Source organism: Patiria miniata, unplaced genomic scaffold (genome assembly GCF_015706575.1).
Source record: "Patiria miniata isolate m_02_andy unplaced genomic scaffold, ASM1570657v1 HiC_scaffold_1, whole genome shotgun sequence".
In the NCBI taxonomy this organism is placed as follows: domain Eukaryota; kingdom Metazoa; phylum Echinodermata; class Asteroidea; order Valvatida; family Asterinidae; genus Patiria; species Patiria miniata.
In genome coordinates this window covers 1,995,309-2,020,954 of record NW_024037047.1, presented here as the reverse complement: position 1 = coordinate 2,020,954, position 25,646 = coordinate 1,995,309, and the positions used below count along the sequence as shown (strand labels likewise).

Genomic DNA, 25,646 nt, shown 5'->3' with positions numbered 1-25,646 from the left:
CATTTCTTTGAAGGATTTATTTTAAGACAATTAACTGCCAAACCATTTTCACATGAGGTATCTTTGAAATAGACTTGCATGCTCCACAATATGAAAGCTTTGAAAAGTATTTTATAAGCATAGTGCCTGATTTGTTAGGCTTAGGATAGGTCAAAGTATGCTTGCTGGAGCAGAGGTAATGCAATTCACCCGAGAGTAGACGGGAAGAGACCATCTGACGACACACACACAGCGGATGCATGGCGTAACGTTGCTGAAAATAATGAAAGGTCGGGATACACTCACATTTATTTATGTCACTTCTTTGATGTCAATTAGCTCGCAGGCTTTACCCCAAAGACTGTATGGGTCTCATTTTAGAAGTAAATTGTCTCGGAATACATGGGTGTTTCACATTTGTGTAAAAAAAATGGGGGGTTTCGTCGCGCATTTTCGTCTGTTTACATGCCAAATCCAACGACATGGTCTTACGTTGCCTTGAACGCACGCGTGATGCGCTTACTGAATGTCACTCTTGATTGGCTAAAGGTGCGTATCCATGGTGAGCGCTGTATAAATCAATAGCCCCCAAAAGAAGGAATGAGACAAACGATTCCATATGGTCAGTCAGTCAGACAGTCAGACAGTCAGACATACAAACAGACAAACAGACAGTCTGCAGGCAGTCGGTCAATCAGTCAGTCTGTCAGTCATACACAAAAAGGGCGTTTGCACCCCTCCCCGAAAAACAAAAAAAGGAGAGAAAAAAAGGAAAAGAGAAGCGAAGTCATATTGCTGTAATTTAAATGGGGGGAGGGGCAAATGTCCCTGCCAATCCTCGAAAATGATACATCGAGAATATGCTCAAAAGAACAGGCATTTTTTTATAGGGGGATGTGCTTTTCCCTCTCTAGAAGAAATCCTGGCAACGCCCATTCCCTCGTGAGAGGAGCACTGTTGTTTGTGATTGCCGATTTCCCATCTCGAGAGGGGCACGACTTTATTATTGTTAGAGGGGTGTTTGTGCTTTCGAGGGATAGTTTTCCATCTCGAGAAGATTCACAATCTTGTTAATGCGCGGGGGGATATTTGTGTAAATAACGGGTTATTATGCATTACAAGAGAAGAGACAATTTTAAGCTCGTCAATATGCTTTCAGTGTGTACGTTTGATAGGAAAGGGCGTAACAAGGGCATTTGATTCGGGGGGGGGTAATAATTTCATGAAAAAGGCACTTGCACATCCGTGCTGAAGTGTATACTAAGTTTTTTTTCTCGGGACACTTAGCCTCCGTAAAATCAAATAGTGGGTGAGGAGGGGGATGATACCATCTGTCTATAGATTGCATAAGGTATGGAAAAATATAGATATTTCAACACAGTATAGTTATGTATCTTTATATTGCAACTGTAGGTGCAATGGGAACGATAGTGAACATGGCCAGTTGTAACTCATGTAACGGCTTTTAATTTTACGCTGCTTGAAATTCTTCCTACAATACAAACTACTCTCCATTATCCAGTTTGCTTATTATCATAATACCAAAATGCTGGATAGGTAATATTATGACGTAACAATTTTGTCCTCCGATCGGACTGAACTTGATTCATCGCGATAATGCGACCTCTACCGCCGTTAGTTTGATCTCGCTGCCAGGGACCGGCTGAAATAGGGGGGGGGGAGTACAAATCCAGTTTTGAAACAAGACTATGAAATATCAGACTGAGTCTTCTACATTTGCTCAATAATTTGTTATAACGACTGAATGCAACAAACGTGTTTTTGAATTTCGAGATTCCATTGCGATTTTAGCTTTTATGATCTCATCTTCACAAACATGTCATTGCCAGGCATTTGAAAAAAAAAAATCGTGGAGTTGACTTTAAAGGATTCTTGTAACGACTCCGGCTTGACGAGGGCCCCAAGATCCATATCACAAGAGGGCGTTTACTGAATTTGAGTCTGGGTACATAAAATGTTCATTCATCAGAAAATTAGTGGCGGTTGTATGCGGGGCTAGCCTCCCCCCCCCAAAAGAAATTCCCTCCAAAAATGCATTTAGCAAAATATTAGAATGTGACGTACATGCGAATGGTCTCCCCCTAAATAAATATTCGTGAGAAGGGTACATTTGTACACTGTTGGTTAATACAGTGTGCCTGATTGTAGGATTTTATCAGCCCTCAATATTAAAAATATGGCACGAACCCCTCCCCCTATTGATTTTCAAGGGCCTAAGTGTCCGGAGAAAATAACGGGTCTACATTTCAGCACGCCTCCCTGAAAAAAAAAAAAAACTGGATTCACCCTACTAGCCCCCCCCCCCTAAAAAATATTGACTCTGGAACCGCGCCTGCAGAAAAAAAGGTTTTTGGACAACGAAGTATTACAAAGCACCAAAAGAAAATTGATTTCATTGGCTGACAGTTACATTGGACGAGAGGAGGGGACAGGTGGGGATGGATATAAAGAAAAAAAAGTTCACTTATTAATTTTAAAAAATGCTTCAGTGTGGTCTACATGCAGACAGGGCGGTAACTATTCTTATGGAGGAGATGGGATTCTGAAAGAGGGCGCTATTACTTATTGGTAGGCTGAAACTTCATGCAATTCAGCATGCAAGGGATAGACCTCATCGATGGGAGGGGGTGTGGGGTGTATTGATGGAGTGGTTAATCCCCCCCCCACACACACACACACTCACAATTGAGCCGTGTTCAATACTAACATGATTGGGATATCCTAAATGTGAATTGATCTGAGTGTATGTTACCACTATTGGACGTTTTATTCCATTCCCCTTTAGGCACCGATTACAACTCCCCCCCCCCTTTGAAATGTTTCGGACATCGAAACCCCAGTCATACCCTTTGGAAAATGTTAGATCCGCCCCTGCATTGATGCACATGGAGCATTGGAGTACAACAAGTAGTGATTATTAGCCCACTCTTTAAAAAATAAAGCTATTCTGTATCCAGAGGGTGGGGTGTCCTTTCCAGGCGACGTCATATGTCTTTCAAAGAACTTTGGAGGGCCAGTAATGCGGATGGGTTGGGAATATACGGAAATATAGAATTCGGGGTAGCTTTGCACAATCCTCGATACAATTTTGTTTCCCAAGCAGAATTGTATTTAATTATCAAATTATACTAAACATCGTTACACAATTCTGTGCGTCGACTGTTTTATTCAGAAATAATTCGTCCATGATACAGCTGTTATACTTAGTATTATAATGTATACATCAGTAACAGTATATTGACAAAAACATTGTAGTTTGGTTGCTCAAACATTTTACTGCCTTCGCCCACAACAATTATTAATTTGGAATAGATCTCTTATATAACGATATTTTATATAAAAATAAACAAGTTGTTTCTTAAAAACATTTAAATTTCGTCGCAGTTCTGAAAGGTTGTCAATGAGCCACGTCTTTTGCAAATGTCAACATCTGCTCCTCTCTTATTAAACTTTTCAGCGGAACTTAATCAAATCGATAAACCACCAGATATAATTTGAAATTTTTTTAATCGTACTTGGTTTTCCAGCTTTTAGAAATAAGAATACCTACATGACATATAATTTCCAGATAATTTATGATTATCGTCAATGTAGGGAGCAAATAATGTAAAATATAAAGCATCCTTCAATATGACGATAACTTCTTTTATATTCCTACCTGATTTGTGGCCTATTTCGGCTGTAAATACTCTTGTTCTTGTATTTCTGTTACTGAAAGCATAACTACACTGAATAATAAACTTAAATAAAAAATCTCGGTGAGCCATACTCGAGTGAATGGCAGACTGTGTGTTATACATCCAGTTTGGTTAGATTTTTTCAAAGTTATAGTTTTGCATTTATAAACGTTCGTGTTGAAGCAATAGTCACATATATATCTTTGCTTTAGTTAACAAGAAATTACAGTTCTTTTATTGGCATCGTATCAGTGCTCTCATTTACTAAAAATATCGCCTATAGAATATTTGAGCATTTAACTTAAGACATTCACTTTAATATGACTAGTTATGACTTGTTTATAAACTATGACTAGTTTATCCAGAAAACATGACAGTCATAGACAACAAAACATGATTTGCAAATCAGCGTCATTCGATGTCTTTGTGTAAATCCTGAAATCCCCCTCAAAATAGCGTCGTATGAGTGCTCCCATTCACTCACAAATATCGCCTATAGACAATTTGAACATTTAACGTAAGATATTCACTTTAATATATCTACTTTATTCAGAAAACATGACAGTCATAGACAACAAAACTTGATTTGCAAATGAGCGTTATTCGATGTCTTTGTGTAAATCCTGAAATCCGACAGGTCTTTTCTGTTCTAAACATGCAGCTACAAATGTTTGATATTCATTTTCCACAAAGCAGTATTTTGTTCTATGGATTAAAACAGCTCTTTCATACATATAATTACATACAAATAAAAACGAACACCTGATAAATGATTATGCAGTAAAATGTAGGAATTTTTTTAACATAAAAGGGCACAATTGTTGTTAAGGAAGACCTTATTCCAGGTGCTACTGCACATTAAGCACAATACAATTCAGCAAATGATTACGGTGGCCCTGGAACGACATTTTAATATTGCCCTTTATAATATGAACCTTGTAACTTCTTAATATTGACGTTGTACCTTCGCAATATGCACATTGCACGTAGTTTAATATCGCATTGTGGAAGTAGTTCCTTCTTAATGTGAATGTTCCAACTTGTTAATATTCACGTTCGATCTTGTCAATGTACAATTGATCATGCTTGATGTCAACGTTGCACCTTACTTCTTCTCAATATGAACCATGTACCTTCGCTTTGTGAACGTTTGACCTTGCATCTTGTTAATATCATTGTTGAACCGTCCTCCTTGACAATGTGAATCATGCATTCTAAAAAGTACGAAGTCCTTGTCAAACCCTACAGTTAAACAACCAGTTATGATGGAGTTTCAATCTGACAGCTGTTTAATGTCACTTAACCTGGGTCTACCTTGTAGTGATTTTTATCATGAATCAAGGCTCTCTGATTTATTTCACATATCTTCACGTGCATTTACACAGCTGGTGAATATTTTAAGTCCACTTTCGAACGAAGTGAATGGGGATGCGATTTGTAATTAAAAACAAATTGGACACTGTACATTAACTCTTCACTAAGAGGATAGATCGTTTAAACAAAACCTACTTGTGCAGCAACAAACGGGAAAAAACGGGGAAAAACTGCCCGTAAACATCTTTCTTTTCAGCAACACCTTCCCTCTAGCCAAACATGGATCCACTAAACCTTAAGAGACAGTTGAAATATATCTTGCATTGAAAAGCCTCGGGCACCTATTGCCATCAAAAAGATGTTAACTGATTTCATATGTGGGGAAAACATGATAAACAGCGCAATATCTTCGAGCTGTGAATTACATTATCATACATCTCTTTTTTTGGCGACGTTTTTTGTTTGTTTGATGTTGAATGTTTGATATCAGTAGCCACTGAGTACCGACAGTAACCGTTTCCAACGAGGGAACTGCAGCCAATGCCTCCGCAACGTTACCATGCAAATTGTTGCCTCTTAACTTGACTCTAGTCACACGACCAAGAGAAGTCAGTAAATGGATGATTGCCCCGATATCGCTGTTCTGCAGACAACACTCAGATAAATTTACGAAGTGAAGGAAGGGGAAGTGATCAATGGGGACATGTGATAAACCGTGCAAATTGATGCCATTCAGAAACACTGCCTCTATGCCGCCTGCTGATGAAAGAAGAGAGAAAAGTGGCTCAATGTCACTTTTTGTCAGACCACTTTCATACAGCTTAATATGTTTAAGGGAAGGGACACTAGCGATCGTGACAGGCTGCAAACCGTGCAAATTGTTTCCCTTCAGAAGTACCTTCTGTATGCTGCCTGCTGATGAAATAAGAGAGAAAAAAGATTCAATATCACTGTTTGTCAAACCACTGTCACGTAGAATGAGTTCTTTGAGGGAGGGGATACTAGCGATCGTGACAGGCTGCAAACCGTGCAAATTGTTTCCTCGCAGAGCAACTGTCTTTATGCTGCCTGCTAATGAAAGAAGAGAGAAAAGTGGCTCGATGTCACTGTTTGTCAGACTACTTTCAAGTAGTTGCAATTCTTCCAGGCATGAGACACTAGCGATTGTGACAGGCTGCAAACCGTGCAAATTGTTTCCTCGCAAAACAACTGTTTTTATTCTGCCTGCTGATGAAAGAAGATAGAAAAGTGGCTCGATGTCACTGTTTGTCAGACTATTTTCATATAGATGCAATTCGTCAAGGGATGGGACACTAGCGATTATGACAGGCTGCAAACCCTGCAAATTGTTTCCTTGCAGATAAACTCTCTTTATTCTGCCTGCTGATGAAAGGAGAGAGAAAATAGGCTCGATGTCACTGTTTTTCAGACTACTTTAATATAGATGCAATTCTTCAAGGGATGGGACACTAGAGATCGTGACAGACTGCAAACCGTGCAAATTGTTTCCTCGCAGATAAACTTTCTTGATGCTGCCTGCTAATGAAAGAAGAGAGAAAAGAGGCTCAATGTCACTGTTTGTCAGACTACTTTCAAGTAGTTGCAATTCTTCCAGGGATGGGACACTAGCGATTGTGACAGGCTGCAAACCGTGCAAATTGTTTCCTTGCAGAACAACTCTCTTTATTCTGCCTGCTGATGAAAGAAGAGAGAAAAGAGGCTCGATGTCACTGTTTGTCAGACTACTTTCATATAGATGCAATTCTTCAAGGGATGGGACACTAGCGATCGTGACAGGCTGCAAACCGTTCAAATTGTTTCCTCGCAGATAAACTCTCTTTATTCTGCCTGCTGATGAAAGAAGAGTGAAAAGAGGCTCGATGTCACTGTTTGTCAGACTACTTTCAAGTAGTTGCAATTCTTCAAGGGATGGGACATTCGCGATCGTGACAGGCTGCAAACCGTGCAAATTGTTTCCTCGCAAATAAACTCTTTTTATGCTGCCTGCTGATAAAAGAAGAGAGAAAAGAGGCTCGATGTCACTGTTTGTCAGACTACTTTCAAGTAGTTGCAATACTTCAAGGGATGGGACATTCGCGATTGTGACAGGCTGCAAACCGTGCAAATTGCTTCCTTGCAGATAAACTCTCTTTATTCTGCCTGCTGATGAAAGAAGAGAGAAAAGAGGCTCGATGTCACTGTTTGTCAGACTACTTTCAAGTAGTTGCAATTCTTCCAGGGATGGGACACTAGCGGTTGTGACAGGCTGCAAACAGTGCAAATTGTTTCCTTGCAGAACAACTTTCTTTATGCTGCCTGCTAATGAAAGAAGAGAGAAAAGAGGCTCGATGTCACTGTTTGTCAGACTACTTTCAAGAAGTTGCAATTCTTCAAGGGATGGGACACTAGCGATAGTGACAGGCTGCAAACCGTGCAAATTGTTTCCTCGCAGATATACTCTCTTTATTCTGCCTGCTGATGAAAGAAGAGAGAAAAGAGGCTCGATGTCACTGTTTGTCAGACTACTTTCAAGTAGTTTCAATTCTTCCAGGGATGGGACACTAGCGGTTGTGACAGGCTGCAAACCGTGCAAATTGTTTCCTCGAAGATAAACTCTCTTTATTCTGCCTGCTGATGAAAGAAGAGAGAAAAGAGGCTCGATGTCACTGTTTGTCAGACTACTTTCAAGTAGTTGCAATTCTTCAAGGGATGGGACACTAGCGATTATGACAGGCTGCAAACCGTGCAAATTGTTTCCTCGCAAATAAACTCTTTTTATGCTGCCTGCTGATGAAAGAAGAGAGAAAAGAGGCTCGATGTCACTGTTTGTCAGACTACTTTCAAGTAGTTGCAATTCTTCCAGGGATGGGACACTAGCGGTTGTGACAGGCTGCAAACAGTGCAAATTGTTTCCTTGCAGAACAACTTTCTTTATGCTGCCTGCTAATGAAAGAAGAGAGAAAAGAGGCTCGATGTCACTGTTTGTCAGACTACTTTCAAGAAGTTGCAATTCTTCAAGGGATGGGACACTAGCGAATATGACAGGCTGCAAACCGTGCAAATTGTTTCCTCGCAGAACAACTTTCTTGATGCTGCCTGCTAATGAAAGAAGAGAGAAAAGAGGCTCGATGTCACTGTTTGTCAGACTACTTTCAAGTAGTTGCAATTCTTCCAGGGATGGGACACTAGCTATTGTGACAGGCTGCAAACCGTGCAAATTGTTTCCTTGCAGAACAACTCTCTTTATTCTGCCTGCTGATGAAAGAAGAGAGAAAAGAGGCTCGATGTCACTGCTTGACAGACTACTTTCAAGTAGTTGCAATTCTTCAAGGGATGGGACATTCGCGAGTGTGACAGGCTGCAAACCGTGCAAATTGCTTCCTTGCAGATAAACTCTCTTTATTCTGCCTGCTGATGAAAGAAGAGAGAAAAGAGGCTCGATGTCACTGTTTGTCAGACTACTTTTATATAGATGCAATTCTTCCAGGGATGGGACACTAGCGATCGTGACAGGCTGCAAACCGTGCAAATTGTTTCCTTGCAGATACACTCTCTTTATTCTGCCTGCTGATGAAAGAAGAGAAAAAAGAGGCTCGATGTCACTGTTTGTCAGACTACTTTCAAGTAGTTGCAATTCTTCAAGGGATGGGACACTAGCGATTGTGACAGGCTGCAAACCGTGCAAATTGTTTCCTCGCAGATACACTCTCTTTATTCTGCCTGCTGATGAAAGAAGAGAAAAAAGAGGCTCGATGTCACTGTTTGTCAGACTACTTTCAAGTAGTTGCAATTCTTCAAGGGATGGGACACTAGCGATTATGACAGGCTGCAAACAGTGCAAATTGTTTCCTTGCAGAACAACTTTTTTTATGCTGCCTGCTAATGAAAGAATAGAGAAAAGAGGCTCGATGTCACTGTTTGTCAGACTACTTTTATATAGATGCAATTCGTCAAGGGATGGGACACTAGCGATCGTGACAGGCTGCAAACCGTGCAAATTGTTTTCTTGCAGATAAACTCTCTTTATTTTTCCTGCGGATGAAAGAAGAGAGAAAAGAGGCTCGATGTCACTGTTCGTCAGACTACTTTCAAGTAGTTGCAATTCTTCAAGGGATGGGACACTAGCGATCGTGACAGGCTGCAAACCGTGCAAATTGTTTCCTTGCAGATACACTCTCTTTATTCTGCCTGCTGATGAAAGAAGAGAAAAAAGAGGCTCGATGTCACTGTTTGTCAGACTACTTTCAAGTAGTTGCAATTCTTCAAGGGATGGGACACTAGCGATCGTGACAGGCTGCAAACCGTGCAAATTGTTTTCTTGCAGATAAACTGTCTTTATGCTGCCTGCTGATGAAAGAAGAGAGAAAAGAGGCTCGATGTCACTGTTTGTCAGACTACTTTTATATAGATGCAATTCTTCCAGGGATGGGACATTCGCGATCGTGACAGGCTGCAAACCGTGCAAATTGTTTCCTCGCAGATACACTCTCTTTATTCTGCCTGCTGATGAAAGAAGAGAAAAAAGAGGCTCGATGTCACTGTTTGTCAGACTACTTTCAAGTAGTTGCAATTCTTCAAGGGATGGGACACTAGCGATTATGACAGGCTGCAAACAGTGCAAATTGTTTCCTCGCAGATAAACTCTCTTTATGCTGCCTGTTAATGAAAGAAGAGAGAAAAGAGGCTCGATGTCACTGTTTGTCAGACTACTTTCAAGTAGTTGCAATTCTTCAAGAGATGGGACACTAGTGATCGTGACAGGCTGCAAACCGTGCAAATTGTTTCCTAGCAGAACAACCTTCTTTATGCTGCCTGCTGATGAAAGAAGAGAGAAAAGAGGCTCGATGTCACTGTTTGTCAGACTACTTTCAAGTAGTAGCAATTCTACCAGGGATGGGACACTAGCGATTGTGACAGGCTGCTGCAAACCGTGCAAATTGTTTCCTTGCAGATACACTCTCTTTATTCTGCCTGCTGATGAAAGCAGAGAGAAAAGAGGCTCGATGTCACTGCTTGTCAGACTACTTTCATATAGGAGCAATTCTTCAAGGGATGGGACACTAGCGATAGTGACAGGCTGCAAACCGTGCAAATTGTTTCCTCGCAGATACACTCTCTTTATGCTGCCTGCTAATGAAAGAAGAGAGAAAAGAGGCTCGATGTCACTGTTTGTCAGACTACTTTCAAGTAGTTGCAATTCTACCAGAGATGGGACACTAGCGATTGTGACAGGCTGCAAACCGTGCAAGTTGTTTCCTTGCAGATACACTCTCTTTATTCTGCCTGCTGATGAAAGAAGAGAGAAAAGAGGCTCGATGTCACTGCTTGTCAGACTACTTTCATATAGGAGCAATTCTTCAAGGGATGGGACACTAGCGATCGTGACAGGCTGCAAACCGTGCAAATTGTTTCCTTGCAGATACACTCTCTTTATGCTGCCTGCTGATGAAAGAAGAGAGAAAAGAGGCTCGATGTCACTGTTTGTCAGACTACTTTCAAGTAGTTGCAATTCTACCAGGGATGGGACACTAGCGATCGTGACAGGCTGCAAACCGTGCAAATTGTTTCCTCGCAGATACACTCTCTTTATGCTGCCTGCTGATGAAAGAAGAGAGAAAAGAGGCTCGATGTCACTGTTTGTCAGACTACTTTCAAGAAGTTGCAATTCTTCCAGGGATGGGACAATAGCGATTGTGACAGGCTGCAAACCGTGCAAATTGTTTCCTTGCAGATAAACTGTCTTTATTCTGCCTGCTGATGAAAGAAGAGAGAAAAGAGGCTCGATGTCACTGTTTGTCAGACTACTTCCATATAGTTCCAATTTTTCAAGGGACGGAACACTAGCGATAGTGACAGGCTGCAAACCATGCAAATTGTTTCCTCGCAGAGCAACTGTCCTTATGCTGCCTGCTGATGAAAGAAGAGAGAAAAGAGGCTGGATGTCACTGTTTGTCAGACTACTTTCAAGTAGTTGCAATTCTTCAAGGGATGGGACACTAGCGATTGTGACAGGCTGCAAACCGTGCAAATTGCTTCCTTGCAGATAAACTCTCTTTATTCTGCCTGCTGATGAAAGAAGAGAGAAAAGAGGCTCGATGTCACTGTTTGTCAGACTACTTTTATATAGATGCAATTCTTCAAGGGATGGGACACTAGCGATCGTGACAGGCTGCAAACCGTGCAAATTGTTTCCTCGCAGATAAACTCTCTTTATTCTGCCTGCTGATGAAATAAAAGAGAAAAGAGGCTCGATGTCACTGTTTGTCAGACTACTTTCATATAGATGCAATTCTTCAAGGGATGGGACACTAGTGATCGTGACAGGCTGCAAACCGTGCAAATTGTTTCCTAGCAGAACAACTTTCTTTATGCTGCCTGCTAATGAAAGGAGAGAGAAAAGAGGCTCGATGTCACTCTTTGTCAGACTACTTTCAAGTAGTTGCAATTCTTCAAGGGATGGGACACTAGCGAATATGACAGGCTGCAAACCGTGCAAATTGTTTCCTCGCAGAACAACTTTCTTGATGCTGCCTGCTAATGAAAGAAGAGAGAAAAGAGGCTCGATGTCACTGTTTGTCAGACTACTTTCAAGTAGTTGCAATTCTTCAAGGAATGGGACACTAGCGATTGTGACAGGCTGCAAACCGTGCAAATTGTTTCCTCGCAGAACAATTCTCTTTATGCTGCCTGCTAATGAAAGAAGAGAGAAAAGTGGCTCAATGTCACTCTTTGTCAGACTACTTTCAAGTAGTTGCAATTCTACAAGGAATGGGACACTAGCGATCGTGACAGGCTGCAAACCGTGCAAATTGTTTCCTCGCAGAGCAACTGTCCTTATGCTGCCTGCTAATGAAAGAAGAGAGAAAAGAGGCTCGATGTCACTGTTTGTCAGACTACTTTCAAGTAGTTGCAATTCTACCAGGGATGGGACACTAGCAATCGAGACAGGCTGCAAGCCGTGCAAATTGTTTCCTTGCAGATACATTCTCTTTATTCTGCCTGCTGATGAAAGAAGAGAGAAAAGAGGCTCGATGTCACTGCTTGTCAGACTACTTTCATATAGGAGCAATTCTTCAAGGGATGGGACACTAGCGATCGTAACAGGCTGCAAACCGTGCAAATTGTTTCCTCGCAGATACACTCTCTTTATGCTGCCTGCTAATGAAAGAAGAGAGAAAAGAGGCTCGATGTCACTGTTTGTCAGACTACTTTCAAGAAGTTGCAATTCTTCCAGGGATGGGACACTAGCGATTGTGACAGGCTGCAAACCGTGCAAATTGTTTCCTTGCAGATAAACTGTCTTTATTCTGCCTGCTGATGAAAGAAGAGAGAAAAGAGGCTCGATGTCACTGTTTGTCAGACTACTTCCATATAGTTCCAATTTTTCAAGGGACGGAACACTAGCGATTGTGACAGGCTGCAAACCGTGCAAATTGTTTCCTCGCAGAACAACTGTCCTTATGCTGCCTGCTAATGAAAGAAAAGAGAAAAGAGGCTCGATGTCACTGTTTGTAAGACTACTTTCATAAAGGTGCAATTCTTCAAGGGATGGGACACTAGCGATCGTGACAGGATGCAAACCGTGCAAATTGTTTCCTTTCAGATAAACTGTCTTGATGCTGCCTGCTAATGAAAAAAGAGAGAAAAGAGGCTCGATGTCATTGTTTGTCAGACTACTTTCAAGCAGTTGCAGTTCCTCAAGGGAAGGGACACTAGCGATCGTGACAGGCTGCAGACCGTGCAAATTGTTTCGAAGCAGAACACATTTCTTTATGCTACCTGCTGATGACAGAAGAGAGAAAAGTGGCTCAATATCACTTTTTGTGAGACTACTTTCAAACAGGAGCAATTCTTCAAGAGAAGGGACACTAGCAATCGTGACAGGATGCAATCCGTGCAAATTGTTACCTTGCAGACCGAAGTTCTTAATGCTGCCTAATGATGAAAGAAGACAAAAAAGTGCTTCGATATCACTATTTGTCAGACTACTTTCAAGCAGTTGCAATTCTTCAAGAGAAGGGAATCTAGCAATCGTGACAGGCTGCAAACCGTGCAAATTGTTTCCTCTCAGATGAATTTTCTTTATACTGCCTGCTGATGAAAGAAGAGAGAAAAGTGGCTCAATATCGCCGGTTGTCAGATTGCTTTCATATAGCTCAATACATTCAAGGGACGAGACACACTTGATCTTGACTGCCTGCAAACCGTGCAAATTGTTTTCTCTCAAATGAATTTTCTGTATGCTGCCTGCTGATGAAAGAAGAGAGAAAAGTGGCTGAATATCACTGTTTGTCAGACCACACTCGACAAGACTACATTCTTTCAGAGATGGTACTTGTTTTATGTTTTGTTCAGATAATGTATCATGCAAATTCATTCCACCAATTTCAACTCTTTGCGTGTTGGTTTTTGATAACACTTGGAAAAGTTTTCCAAGGTTCCAATCGCAATTATGTACTTCTAGAGAAATAAGATATTTCAATATCACCGAGGCGTTATTAACAAACTTATCCCAGCCGATATCATAAAGTACAATGTTCAGCGATGGCTGACATTGTATATGAGTCATCACATCCTCTAAAAGTTTCAAGTCAGCTAAACCTCGACACGTAGCATTTATTTCGTGTTTGTCTACTTTGTGCAGAATTGTATGATTGGACCCGACTTGAAAGAGATAATTCGCAGCAACGAGCACCTCACCTTGGAGTTTATATGGAAACTCAATCTTCACAGTCTCAAGAAATTCTTTAACGATAGATTCTGACTGAGCTTCAAATAGGAGCAACATCGAAATTCTATGCAATGGCTTGTTCAAGTCATTTTGCTTCAAGAGATCTGTCATTCGCCTCAGAATCACCTCGGCCGCATCTGGGTTCAGTCCACAGCAGAATCGCAGGACGTATTCCAAGCTTTCCACATCTCCAAGAAATATACCAGACAGGTATTGGTCAAAGGCTTCTCTGTCAGTCCTGAACAAATCTGCCAGATATGCCGCCGCACTATATTCTTGGAAAGTTTTGTGCAGAAACGAAAAGTGAGCAACCGTATTGAGACCTTGAACATCTTTTCTTTTTGTCAACAAGCCAACATCAGATCCCTTGTCCAAAATCTCAAGATCCTTTGAATCGATCTCATCTTCCATGAAATGAAGCTTTTCCCCATTTGAATCTAACAAACCTTCAAGAGCTATCTGACCGAGTTGTGAAACATGTTTCTCAGCATCAGAAACATGCTCATCTGTTTCCTTACTGGCCTTATGCTGGATAAGCAGCTGAATGTTATCCCGAAAAAGGCTTGTTATTTGATCTGGCAGTTTCCTTTTTTCTGCCCATGTGTGGCACATCAACCACAGAAATAACGGTATTTCGGCTAAACTACGAAGCGTTTCGCATCCATTAACCTTTTCAAGGAAGTTGTTTTGATTATCAGGTTCAAAATTTGCCAAGTATTTCGTAACGTATTTTCGCCTGTCGTTCTCATCAAAGCCCATCATATTAATTTTTGTGTAGTGTGCATGCATATCCAGCAGCTCATTCGCAGTCTTCTGTCGGCTCGTAACTATGACCTTGCACGACTTGAGTAACTTGAAAGATAATACACCGTTCAAGTCTAATACTTTCTCGCACTGTGCATCCTTTACTCTTTGCAAAGAAACCTCATCAGCGCCATCAAACAAAATCAATACGCGCTCTTGATTCTCATGGATGTATTGTTCTAAGTCTTTTTTCTTCAGTCTGCTGTCTGTGAGTATCTGAGAGAAAATGGCGTCAACAATGTCGAAATTCTTGCCCATTCGATTAACATCGATCACAAAGACAAGCTCGTACCTTTCCAGAACTGATGTGTGCTCAGGTTGTTGGTTTTGAGTTTGATCATCGCCCTTGGTTTTAAGATCTGCCCAATCGTATGCAATCCTTTTAAGGAGTGTGGTTTTGCCGTAACCAGCCTCAGCTCTGATTAATAATCGATTTGATTTAAGCACGAGCATGTCTTTATATGAGTCAAGGGACATTTTCTGAACATGAAACCCTTTGTCCCTATCAGGTTGTGAACTGGGTGGAACAGGAGTACCTCTTTTTGAAGCTTTGTAATTCTCCTCTTGTCTGCCAGTTTCTGCTTGCATCTTTGCCTCCGATGAGGAGACAGGAGATGGTACATTCGTCTCTTGCAGTAGCTGCAGGTTGATGCAGATGTCATCTATCTCTCTAGCCATGTGCTTCTCTTTAGGATGTGTCGTCACTTTCATCGTCCCTCGGTAATGTGCTGCCAATTCTCTTGCACACTGTTCAACATCAAAACGAGGTTTTGCAGTGCCTGTGCAGGAAAAAAATCATTTTGGGGTAACAATCAAGTAAACTGTCAGTATATATATAAAGACGTTGATCTGTAGGTTTTTAAACACCTGCTCTATTTCTTGGCGCTGCCAAGCACATGCTGATGACAGCCTTCATCATCACCACAGACCGTAAGCAAGAATCACAGCGAAAAAGACAAAAAAACCCTTACATCAGTGACGTTACAAAAATGCGAAAACTCCATGTGATTGAAATCGTAGGCAAATTTACGTCATGAACATTACTTCAGAATCGGACAAATGCGCTTACAACTTTAGCGCCTTTTCCGGTTAACTAATTTGGCAACGCACCAAATCGGCCACTAAAAAAAAAATCCTGGTAGGCACATTGGCCTACGAAAAGCAAACGGTTGTAACTTACGGTATGCGTTATAATTCGCCCTCCGACGCAGAAACTAGCTCTTTTGGAGACCCAATTTGGTTAATTACCTTAATAAAAAAAATTCAAACTAATTCTTCCATCTAATCCTAGCCAGAGACATCCTCTACGGATATATGCAGTCACCTTGAGTGTGTGACCCCGGGTCAGGCATATCTGAGCCTGACAACCTGGGCTGCCCATATACACGTGCACAAAACAAGGTCACTTGTGGGTACCCAGTGCACGACTTGACCACAGACTATGTATACAACATCTGTTTCCTGTCAATGACCTCCTTATTTATAGTCTACGGACATGTCGAGATTGTGTACATATAGATACAGCGTTGTGTAGCCTCAAACCAAGGCGCTAAATATCTGGGTCCCCGGAGGGACCCCTTTACTGTAAGCGTGTTAGCAAATGGGCTTTCTGCGTCGGAGGGTAGGCCTCATGTATAAATGTTTAAATGCAATACTTGAAAAGGCTCATTTGTATCCAATTTAATGGTGACTTTTTTTGGGGGGGGGGGGTCTCATGTAAATGTATGTATTCATGAGCAAACTGTGATGTTATTTCCGGCAGAAACCTCAATGTTACAGCTGTTACAGCACCAAACGCCATGCATTGTCTTCCTTTGTTTTTCTTTTCTCGCCTTTTTGGTGATTCGTTGTTGTTTAAGTAAATAAAAGTAAGCCAATGTGCAAGCTTTTCAAAAACGACTTCACAGGAAAAAAATCCAAGTTTGACCCCAAAAGGAATGTCAAATATTTTAATATATTTAGGAACAGTAGAATGTTACACAAAATATGTTCCTCGGTAAAAATTCATGGCATTGACCCTTAACATTCTCTCAGCAGTTGCAACTTAATGAAGAGAATTTCTGCACAGCAGTCATTATCCAGATAACCCAGTTTCGTGAGTTTTGTTTCACATAAGAGGTATGACCTATAAGTAGTCTATTAACAAAGCTTTTGATAGGTTATCAGTTAATTTATTACTTGAGATTGACTTTAACAGTGAAACAGTGATGTATAGTAACTAAACATGATCAAGAAAGAGCACATTGCCGTTTTTTTGGTAATTAGCTCTAACCTTGTTCTTGCGGTGCCAAGTCAGCACGTTCCACATCTGTCAGAGCGTCACTCATCTTCTCAGTTGTGTCTGCGGGGTTATCCTGCTTCTTCCACCAGGCATCTAACAGAGATAAGAAAAATGGTGGTTGATCCCATTCAGAGACGCTTTTTCTTATAGATTGACAATACCCGTATATGTGTGTACATGGGTTTGAATGCTTTCGTATTGGTCATTTTCCAATCAGGGTTTTGTTGAAAATTTATTGTAAGTTTTTTGGACTAATATAGTTTGTTGATACTTGGGTGTTAAGGATTGTTTGGTCATTTGGAAATGGTCATTTGGTTGTACACAAGACTCATCAGCTGCATTGGTTCCGGGAAACCGGGGTAGTCCATAGTTCGGTGCGTGCCCTTTGGGTAGGAAATGACCAGGAAGTAGATGATAGTACCAATAATATTCAGGGTAATTGGACTCATGAGTAAGCTGATTGGATTTTGTTTTTCCAGTACGAATTCATGGCATGGGCACCTTACACTTCGTGTGTGTTCTGTTTGTCAGCAGATGCAACATTATGAAGAGATGTTATGCACAACTGTAATAATCCAGAGAATTGAGCGTCCTTGAGTTGAAATTGCAATCACGAAAGAGGTATAAACCTCAGTAGGCCTAACAAAGCTAAAACTTGACCAAGACAGAGCACATTGACCTTTTTCGATAAGCTTGTATACCTTGTACTTGTGATGCCAAGTCAGCACGGCCCACATCTTTCAGAGCGTCTCTCAGCTTCTCAGGGGCGTCTGCGGGGATGTCCTGCTTCTTCCACCAAGCATCTAACATCTGGAAGATTTGTTCGTGTAAGTTTCCCCTGTCGTTTTCTTGGAAGGCGTAGATTTCTCCTTCCTCGAAATCCAATTGTCTGGCTACCAGCTTCCAGTCTTTTCCAAGCTTGCGTGATAACGTGGAGAAGTATTTCTCTGTAATGCATAGTCATATAACACAGTTTGCATCAATCATCTCAGGGCGGCTCTAGAGCATCAAAACGAATGTTAACCACAATAAACTCAGCGGCGAAGTTAAACAAGTTCAGAAGCTCGTCGTATTGACTGATCAAAACATTAATGAGACTTTCAGCAAATACACATGTAAAATGAGTCTGGTACTCATTATATTAATGCTCATAATCCTTTCTTGGGGGCAGATAAATTTAAGTACACTATTTAACACTCCAAGGTCGGCATTTTAAAAATTGTCCCAGCATATTGCAACATGAATTTTGCAAAAAGATGATGCTGAAATTGGGGAGACATTTCCCCCTCCATTTAAAAAAAAAACTAATTTGGGTTAATTAAACACTCAATTTAACTGTTTTTATGTTACCAACTCATGTTTTATTACTTAGTATAAAATATTCGGGGGAAAAGGCACTGTATGAAAATGTTCTGGATGAGATGAAGCAACAACTTTGACAACAATTGTTTTTAATTAAACTGATTTTAGTGCCCCAATATAGTTACCTAATGGTCCACCGCCTAACAAGCCGCCAACACGAAGTTTGATGTTCTGGTCTTGTTGTATCCCATGGTCGCGAATGGAGAGTAGGTCACAAAGCTGCAAACGAATTATAATTTTAATGATATTTTTTGACATTTCTGGAGAAAAAAAACGTGGCAAACTGCTTACCCGTTTGATTGACATGATTATTTCCAAATCGTAGTTTTTTTTGCAGGGAGGAGGGGTCTTTTACAAGTTCTTGCAAGACGTTTACCAATACTTGTTATATTTTACAAAAAACCTGTTACAATTATTAAGTATAAAACGTTAGGTGCAAAAAGACACTCTATGAAAATACATTACATTTGTATCTCGCCTTCGTTCTGAAGTTTACAGCTAGAGGAATGCAATTTAAAACGTAGCAATTAAACTAGAATTGGCGTTGTACACTCAGATAAAATGAAGTTAAAATGTGACATGGATTAATATTTCTTGTCAGTGTAATAATAGGAGCAGCACCTGAAAGTTTCTCCCGATGTAAAGGCGTTGTTCTTGGGGCTGGATGCCACTCTCAGCTTGAATGTGTGCCTTTAGAGCTGATACGGATGTCTCTGGATCCAGCTGCAGGCATATTGTCTTTGGTAGGAGGAGACCTTGGACAAAAATTTGCAATTTATGTCTCACTCCAACGGGCCTGCAAGTTAAAAATGCAATAAAAACCTCCTGGAACCAAACTCAGACAATAAGTATTTTTAGCAAACTTTTGTTTTAGTGTGTATTCCATGTTTCCTTCCACGATTTGTGTAAAAGGAAACAATGTTAGATATTCACCTCCCAGGGCTCCAATTACAAAGGTCGTTTATTCATGTACGACATGACTTGGATGGGGTTGGAGGAATAATGATTAATTCACAAGAATTCTGAACAAAATTATCCGAGTACCCATGTGTTTTTGTTTGTTTTGGGTGCAGTTAAACTTGCAGTTGGTTTTATACACGGATTGAAACTGTTTGGAACTGGTAAACCAATCATATTTTAAATGAAGATGCGAATACCTTTTTGTAATAATGGATTGATGAACATTGCAGTTAAGAATGTTTGTTTGGTTTATGCTCTATATCAAGCAGAAAACCACAACTGTTGGTACGACAAAAAAATAAGAAAACTACAATCCCACAGGCCTGATATATTTCGTGAAAATTTGGTCCATTGAGATGTCGAGAGAAATTTCCTCGTTATACCTATTCACTTCAGGATTGCTGGTTGTTTCGTTTGTGTTCGGAGTTGTGCTGTGTCCAGAGTCAGTTATTGACGCCTCTTTCAGTGGCAGGACGGATGCTCCCTCTTCATCAGGATGGAGTCTTGGCGAGGCTTTGACTGGAAATGCGGCCATGAATGCCGCTTTACGACTTGGCTTAACCCTCCTCTTCGTGCTGACGAGTTTGCTGAGTGAGTGGTTGTACTCCTCAGCCGTGATCCTAGCTCCACCCCGCTGACCAAGTCTGTCTCGCTGCATTTTTGTGATTGAGGTCAGACGTCAGACGATGATACTCAACCAATCTAGCAAAACAATGAAACATTTCACATATATGTTAACTGTACCTAATAGTTATTAATAACCCGTAAGGTAGGTAACCATAAGTTTCAAATACTTGAATTTCTTGAAAATATGGAGGCTCAGCACCTTTTGAGATGCCTTCTTCTACAACACCCTTGCACAGCTGCCGACCTTGCATTGTACAATGAAGACGCAGAGAAATGTGTTCGGCGTTGGCTGAACCGAATTTAGCTTTGTGACGTGGACCCGATAAGAAGAAGACCAGTAACGAGATACATTTTCATTACGTGGTTTATTCACTGCATAGTGCACATTCACTCCAACTGCTAACTCCCCCCTCTCCTATCTTCTCACCCTTACCAACTCAATCTCCTCGTCAACTTGCCCCCTAGCAATGTCGCCTCTAGCCAACTTGCTCCCCGACAAACTCACCCCTCACAAAATCTCCCATTCAATAATTATCTCATTGCTCAATTCGTCAATTGGAGGATCATCAAATTATCGCCAACTCGTCAATTGGAGGATCTTCAAATTATCACCAACTTGCTCTCGGACCAACTCGCCTGCTCACAAATTCTCCCTTTGAATAATTATCTCATTGCTCAATTCGTCTATTGGAGGATCACAAAATTGTTGCGTACACCTACTTTTATTTAGTTTTCAAAATTTAGTATTTCATAATTGGTGCAACATGATGCTAAGGATCCGTGTTTCAAACATGGAGAAAGAAAACAATTTTTGTCATTATGTGTAACTACCACCTATTTTAATTATCGTTTGATACTTTATTAATATACGCATTCAGGAATTAAATGCGTATGGATCTGAAAACCAGAAATATTATTTTTTTAAGATGTGTTTTATCATAATTTTGCACATCCCTTTTCAAGAGTAGAAGAGTCAACATTCGCACTCGGCTAATAAAAAGACTCCACCCTCTGGTTTGCAGGAACTTATCGCAGGTAAAATGTTACAAGACTTCATTAATTCATTGCCACTTCAATTCAAATTATTTGTTTGTGTGAAAGTTAGGGGGAAGGGGGTCTCTATGCAACTTTTATTCTGCGTGTCACGCTTCACCAACAAACAAAAAGAACTTATCAAAATAAAATGATAACAAGCGCAACCACAAAAGCAAAGCAAACAAACGAACAAACAACCAAAATAAATCCTGAAGGTGTAAACCAAACCAACTTAATTGGAGAGAGGAAGTAAAGCTTTCCAAGCTGAATGGGCTTTAAAAAAATGAGAATCTATCATCAGTGTTAGATATGTTACTCAACACTGATGACGGATCAAATTATGGCTGACAAGATGAAACACTTGTCAGCATCCCTTTAGTTCATGAACCAAGAAATCATAAATTGATCAACATATCTGATTTCAAAACGGTACGAAGCAGAATGACAGTCAAATATATTGGAACATATATTTTGAACAACGGGATGTAGTTTTGAAAATCAAATATGTATTTTTCAAGATTGAACTTGTGTTTTGGTAAACGAAATGTATTTTTACGAATTGAAAGTGCATCATTACAAATAAATGCATTTTAAAACAGAACGTATTTTGAAAAATCGAACGTGTACTTTTACCACCCGAATGCATTTCACAAAACCGAATAACTTTTTACAAATCGAACATACTTCTTAACAAATAGAACTTTTTTTTGTGTTCAACATAAAACATCTGCCGTTTCGAAATAGGCACTTGTATATGTTTTCGACATCTAAAAATGCTTTCTGTCTTTTTGACCGTGTTCGGTCCGGTCCAGCACGGCGATAAAGCCTGGTTCCCATTGCGTTAAGAAAACAATTTTTAAAGAAATTTCATTATCTTCAGGAAATTTCAAAACTTTAAATGTCCAGAGGGATTTTCTGAGAAAATGAAAATTTTAATATAAAGAAATTTCTAAAATAGATAGGGAAAACAATTAAAAACAAACGCTACGGCATTTTGCTGTCCTCCACGAAACACAGGGGTTGAGACAAGGGATCGAAGTCTGCTTCCATGACCAACCAACCAACGCGAAAGAGCCGAATCCTCACAGTTTGTAGAAAAATATGTGAAAGCGAGTGCAGGTTATGAGTGAAGTAAGCTTCATATGAAAACTGAAAGGTTCCTTTTTTCAAGGTTCATTTATTTTTCCACAGTATCAAATCAATAAATGACATGAAATAATTACATAACAGAAAAGAATTACAAATAATACAACAAAAGTGATATTTTAAGGACACTGCAGAGGGGCCCATTGAGAAGCAGAGCTTTTAAGCATGGGCCCCAGACAGGCATGCTCATTGAGCCCAATCCAAGAGAAGGGAATTAACTTACATTGAACAATATTGAATGGTCAGTCACACGAGGCTCAATGAGCATGCTGTATTTAAAGTAATTACATGTACGTAGAAAAGCAACATACCTAAACACAATACACATTGAGACGTAAACAACAGACAAACAAACAATACAATACAGATCATTTAAACTAGTCAGGTCAGCAAAGAGCAATACAATCATGGATATTCTACAATCTACATGTAACTAAATGTACATATTATATCTACTGGCATGAATTAATGATAAGTTTGAATTAAGATTGATTTAAATAGTCGTTTAAAAGTGGAGAGATTGGTAGAAGCTTGCAGTTGTTTAGAGAACGAATTCCAGAGCTTGGGTCCCTTGTATTTAACCGTATTTTGAGCAAGAGAGGTGCGACTAAATGGAATATAAAAATTAGAGGCTTAGCGAGTCCAATGAGAATGAATTTCACTTTTCTGGCTAAAAATACTATTAATGGAAGATGGTAAGGTATTGTGAAAAGATTGATACATTAAAGACCCAAGCTGAACGTTATACATATCATTAAGTTTTAAAGTTGTATGTTTTACAAAAAGGGGATCAGTGTGTTCATAGTAGTCGGCAAAATTAATTACACGCAAGGCTCTTTTTTGTAATAGGAGTAGTCTGTTTAGATTTGTAGCAGAACTACTACCCCAAGCAAGTAAACCATAGTTAAGATGAGAGACAATTAGGGTATTATAAAGAGATTCCAAAACATTTAATGGTAAAAAATGCTTGAGTTTGTTAATTACACCTACGTTCCTTGCAATGATTTTACATAAATGATCAACATGATTTTTCCATGTAAGCCCTGAGTCAATTAACAAACCCAAAAATTTACAACAATCAGTTTTGATAATTACAGAATCATCAATCATAATATTACAGGGTAGTTCACTGACGGAGTTACTGAACAACATGTAGCTAGTTTTGGAAATATTTAAAGATAATTTATTGAGTCTGAACCAATTCGAAACAGATTTAAGTTCGGCGTTAACAGTGTCGGTGAGGTAATTGAGGTTGCTATGGGAAAAGAATAAATTAGAGTCATCAGCAAACAGTATAAAGGAGAGCAAGTTAGAAGACTTTGTAAAATCATTGATATATATTATAAAAAGCAAAGGTCCTAAAATTGAGCCTTGGGGTACTCCGTGTGTAAGACAACTAGAGTTTGAATTAAAGCCATTAATATACACATATTGGGTTCGGTTTGAGAGATAACTCCTAAACCACTCTAGGGAAGTTCCTCGAATGCCATAGAAGGAAAGTTTATATAATAAGATTTCGTGGTCAATGGTATCGAACGCCTTAGAGAGGTCAAGGAATATCCCTAGAGTGTGTTTGGAGTCATCAATGGCATTAGACACTTTATTTATAAATTCAAGTAAAGCATGGGTGGTTGAATGTTTTTTGCGAAATCCAAATTGTGAATGAGTTAAAATGTTAAACTTATCTAGGAATGTTATAGTGCGGACATAAGTACATTTTTCAAAAATCTTTGAAAAGCATGACAGTAAAGAAATAGGTCTGTAGTTATTGACGCAAGTAGGATCACCTTTTTTAAAAACTGGAATGACTTTGGCAATTTTTAGTTGAGAGGGAACAATACCAGTTAAAAAAGAAGAATTAATAATATGGGCAAGTGGTTTACATATTGCAGTAATACAACGTTTTAATATAAATGTGCTAACAAGGTCGTGTCCCGAGCTTTTTTTATTTTGCAAATTGTTAACAATGTCAATTATTTCATATTCAGTTGTTGGTGTAAGAAATAAAGAACTGGCGTTAGCATTTGTTAAGTAATCTTTAAAACTAACAGACGATTGCGTGTCCTGTATATTACTAGCGAGATTTGGGCCAATGTTGATAAAATAATCGTTAAAGCAATTGGCAATTTCAGCAGGGTCATTGATCGATTTACCATCTGACATAATGCTATTAATGGTTTTGGAAGATTTTTTGTTATTTAGAACAGAATTAATTACTTGCCAAGTATTACGTAAATTATTCTTTTCCTGTTCAAACTGACGAGCATAATACATTTTTTTAGATGTACGTAATAGGCTAATTAGATAATTTTTATATCTAGTGTATTTAGTTTTTCTTAGGATCGTTGGATTGGACAAATATTTATGATACAATTTGGTTTTTTTGTTAATTGATTTAATTAGTGAAGAAGTGATCCAAGGTGAACTTGAGCTACGGTTGAATTTCTTTCGTTGATTGTTTGGATTAAAGGAAAATTTTTTTCAAACAAATAATTAAAGGAATCCATAAATGAAGTAAATGCAACCTCTGGATTATTACAATTAAATACTTCATCCCAATCAGTGGCAAACAAGTCATCGTTAAATTGATTGAAGTTGCTGTCGGAGAAGTAACGTGTAAATGAGGGATATGCATTTCTGCTATTTGGGCCAGACGTGTCTGAGGACTGAATGAACATAAAGATTGGCAGGTGATCTGAAATATCGGTTACAATTATACCAGATTCGGGTGAAGGTAAAATATTTGAAAACATGTTATCTATGAGTGTAGCAGATGTATCAGTAATGCGAGTTGGCTTATTAATTAACGGGAGAAGAGAATGCGATGTTATTAGATTGATGAAAGATTGGGAGCAAGGGTTGGTATAGTTTAATAAATTAATATTAAAATCACCTGAAATAATACACAATTTGTTTTGAAGAGCTACACGTGAACAAACATTTTGAAAAGTGTTCATAAATTCACCGTGATCAACGGAAGGTGCTTTATATACCACCCCTGATATAATGTTTTTAGCTTTGGGAACAACCACTTCAATAAAAAGCGATTCAAGTGATTCATTCGAGAACTTGAGGTCTTCTCTTACAATAAAATTCAAATCAGAAGAAACATAAAGAGCAACTCCACCTCCAGCTTTAGTACCTTTTCTGTTGTTTACAATAAGTTCGTAGCCAGGTAAGATATAATAACTATGAGGATTAGTTTTTAACCACGTTTCAGACAGAGCAATAATGGAAAATTTATGATTTAATGACTTCAAAAGAACTTTAAGATTTTCAAAGTTTTTTTGTAAACTCCTTATATTAATATGTAAAACTGAAACAAAGCTCTGGTTGATTTCCCGAGAGATTTGCTCGATGGAATGATAGAGAGAAGGATGGGATACATGAAATGGATTATTTAAATCAATATCATCTTCATTAATTGGGAAATTAAAGGTTATTGATCAAAAGACGAATCAAATTGTTGCTGGCTTGTAGTACATTTGAAAAACAGATCTGTATGGACGACAAGTACAAGACAATACATAAAACACGTATGGATTGATAATTAGGTAAGTAAGTAAATATGGGCCACGGTACAGACTGGCTGGGAATTTATGACTTGGCGATGTATTTGTGGCCATTGATATAGAGTTGACCATTACGGAAGATCGGTTTCTTGCCTTCTTGGAATGCCTTTCTCATGACATCTTTCAGGCTTCTCTTT

The 25,646-nt window shown here is 39.4% G+C and overlaps 1 protein-coding gene across 1 annotated transcript; it reads right to left on the bottom strand.

The window, feature by feature from the left end:
- Window positions 1-185: 185 nt before the first annotated feature.
- LOC119725562 lies at window positions 186-19,787 on the bottom strand. The gene is made up of 7 exons (XM_038197060.1): window positions 19,513-19,787; window positions 18,791-18,965; window positions 18,295-18,388; window positions 17,509-17,754; window positions 16,799-16,900; window positions 13,692-15,305; window positions 186-253 (listed from the first exon to the last, which is right to left on the bottom strand). The coding sequence occupies exons 1-7, from the start codon at window positions 19,785-19,787 to the stop codon at window positions 186-188; spliced, it is 2,574 nt and encodes an 857-aa protein (XP_038052988.1).
- Between the last annotated feature and the right edge of the window lie 5,859 nt (window positions 19,788-25,646).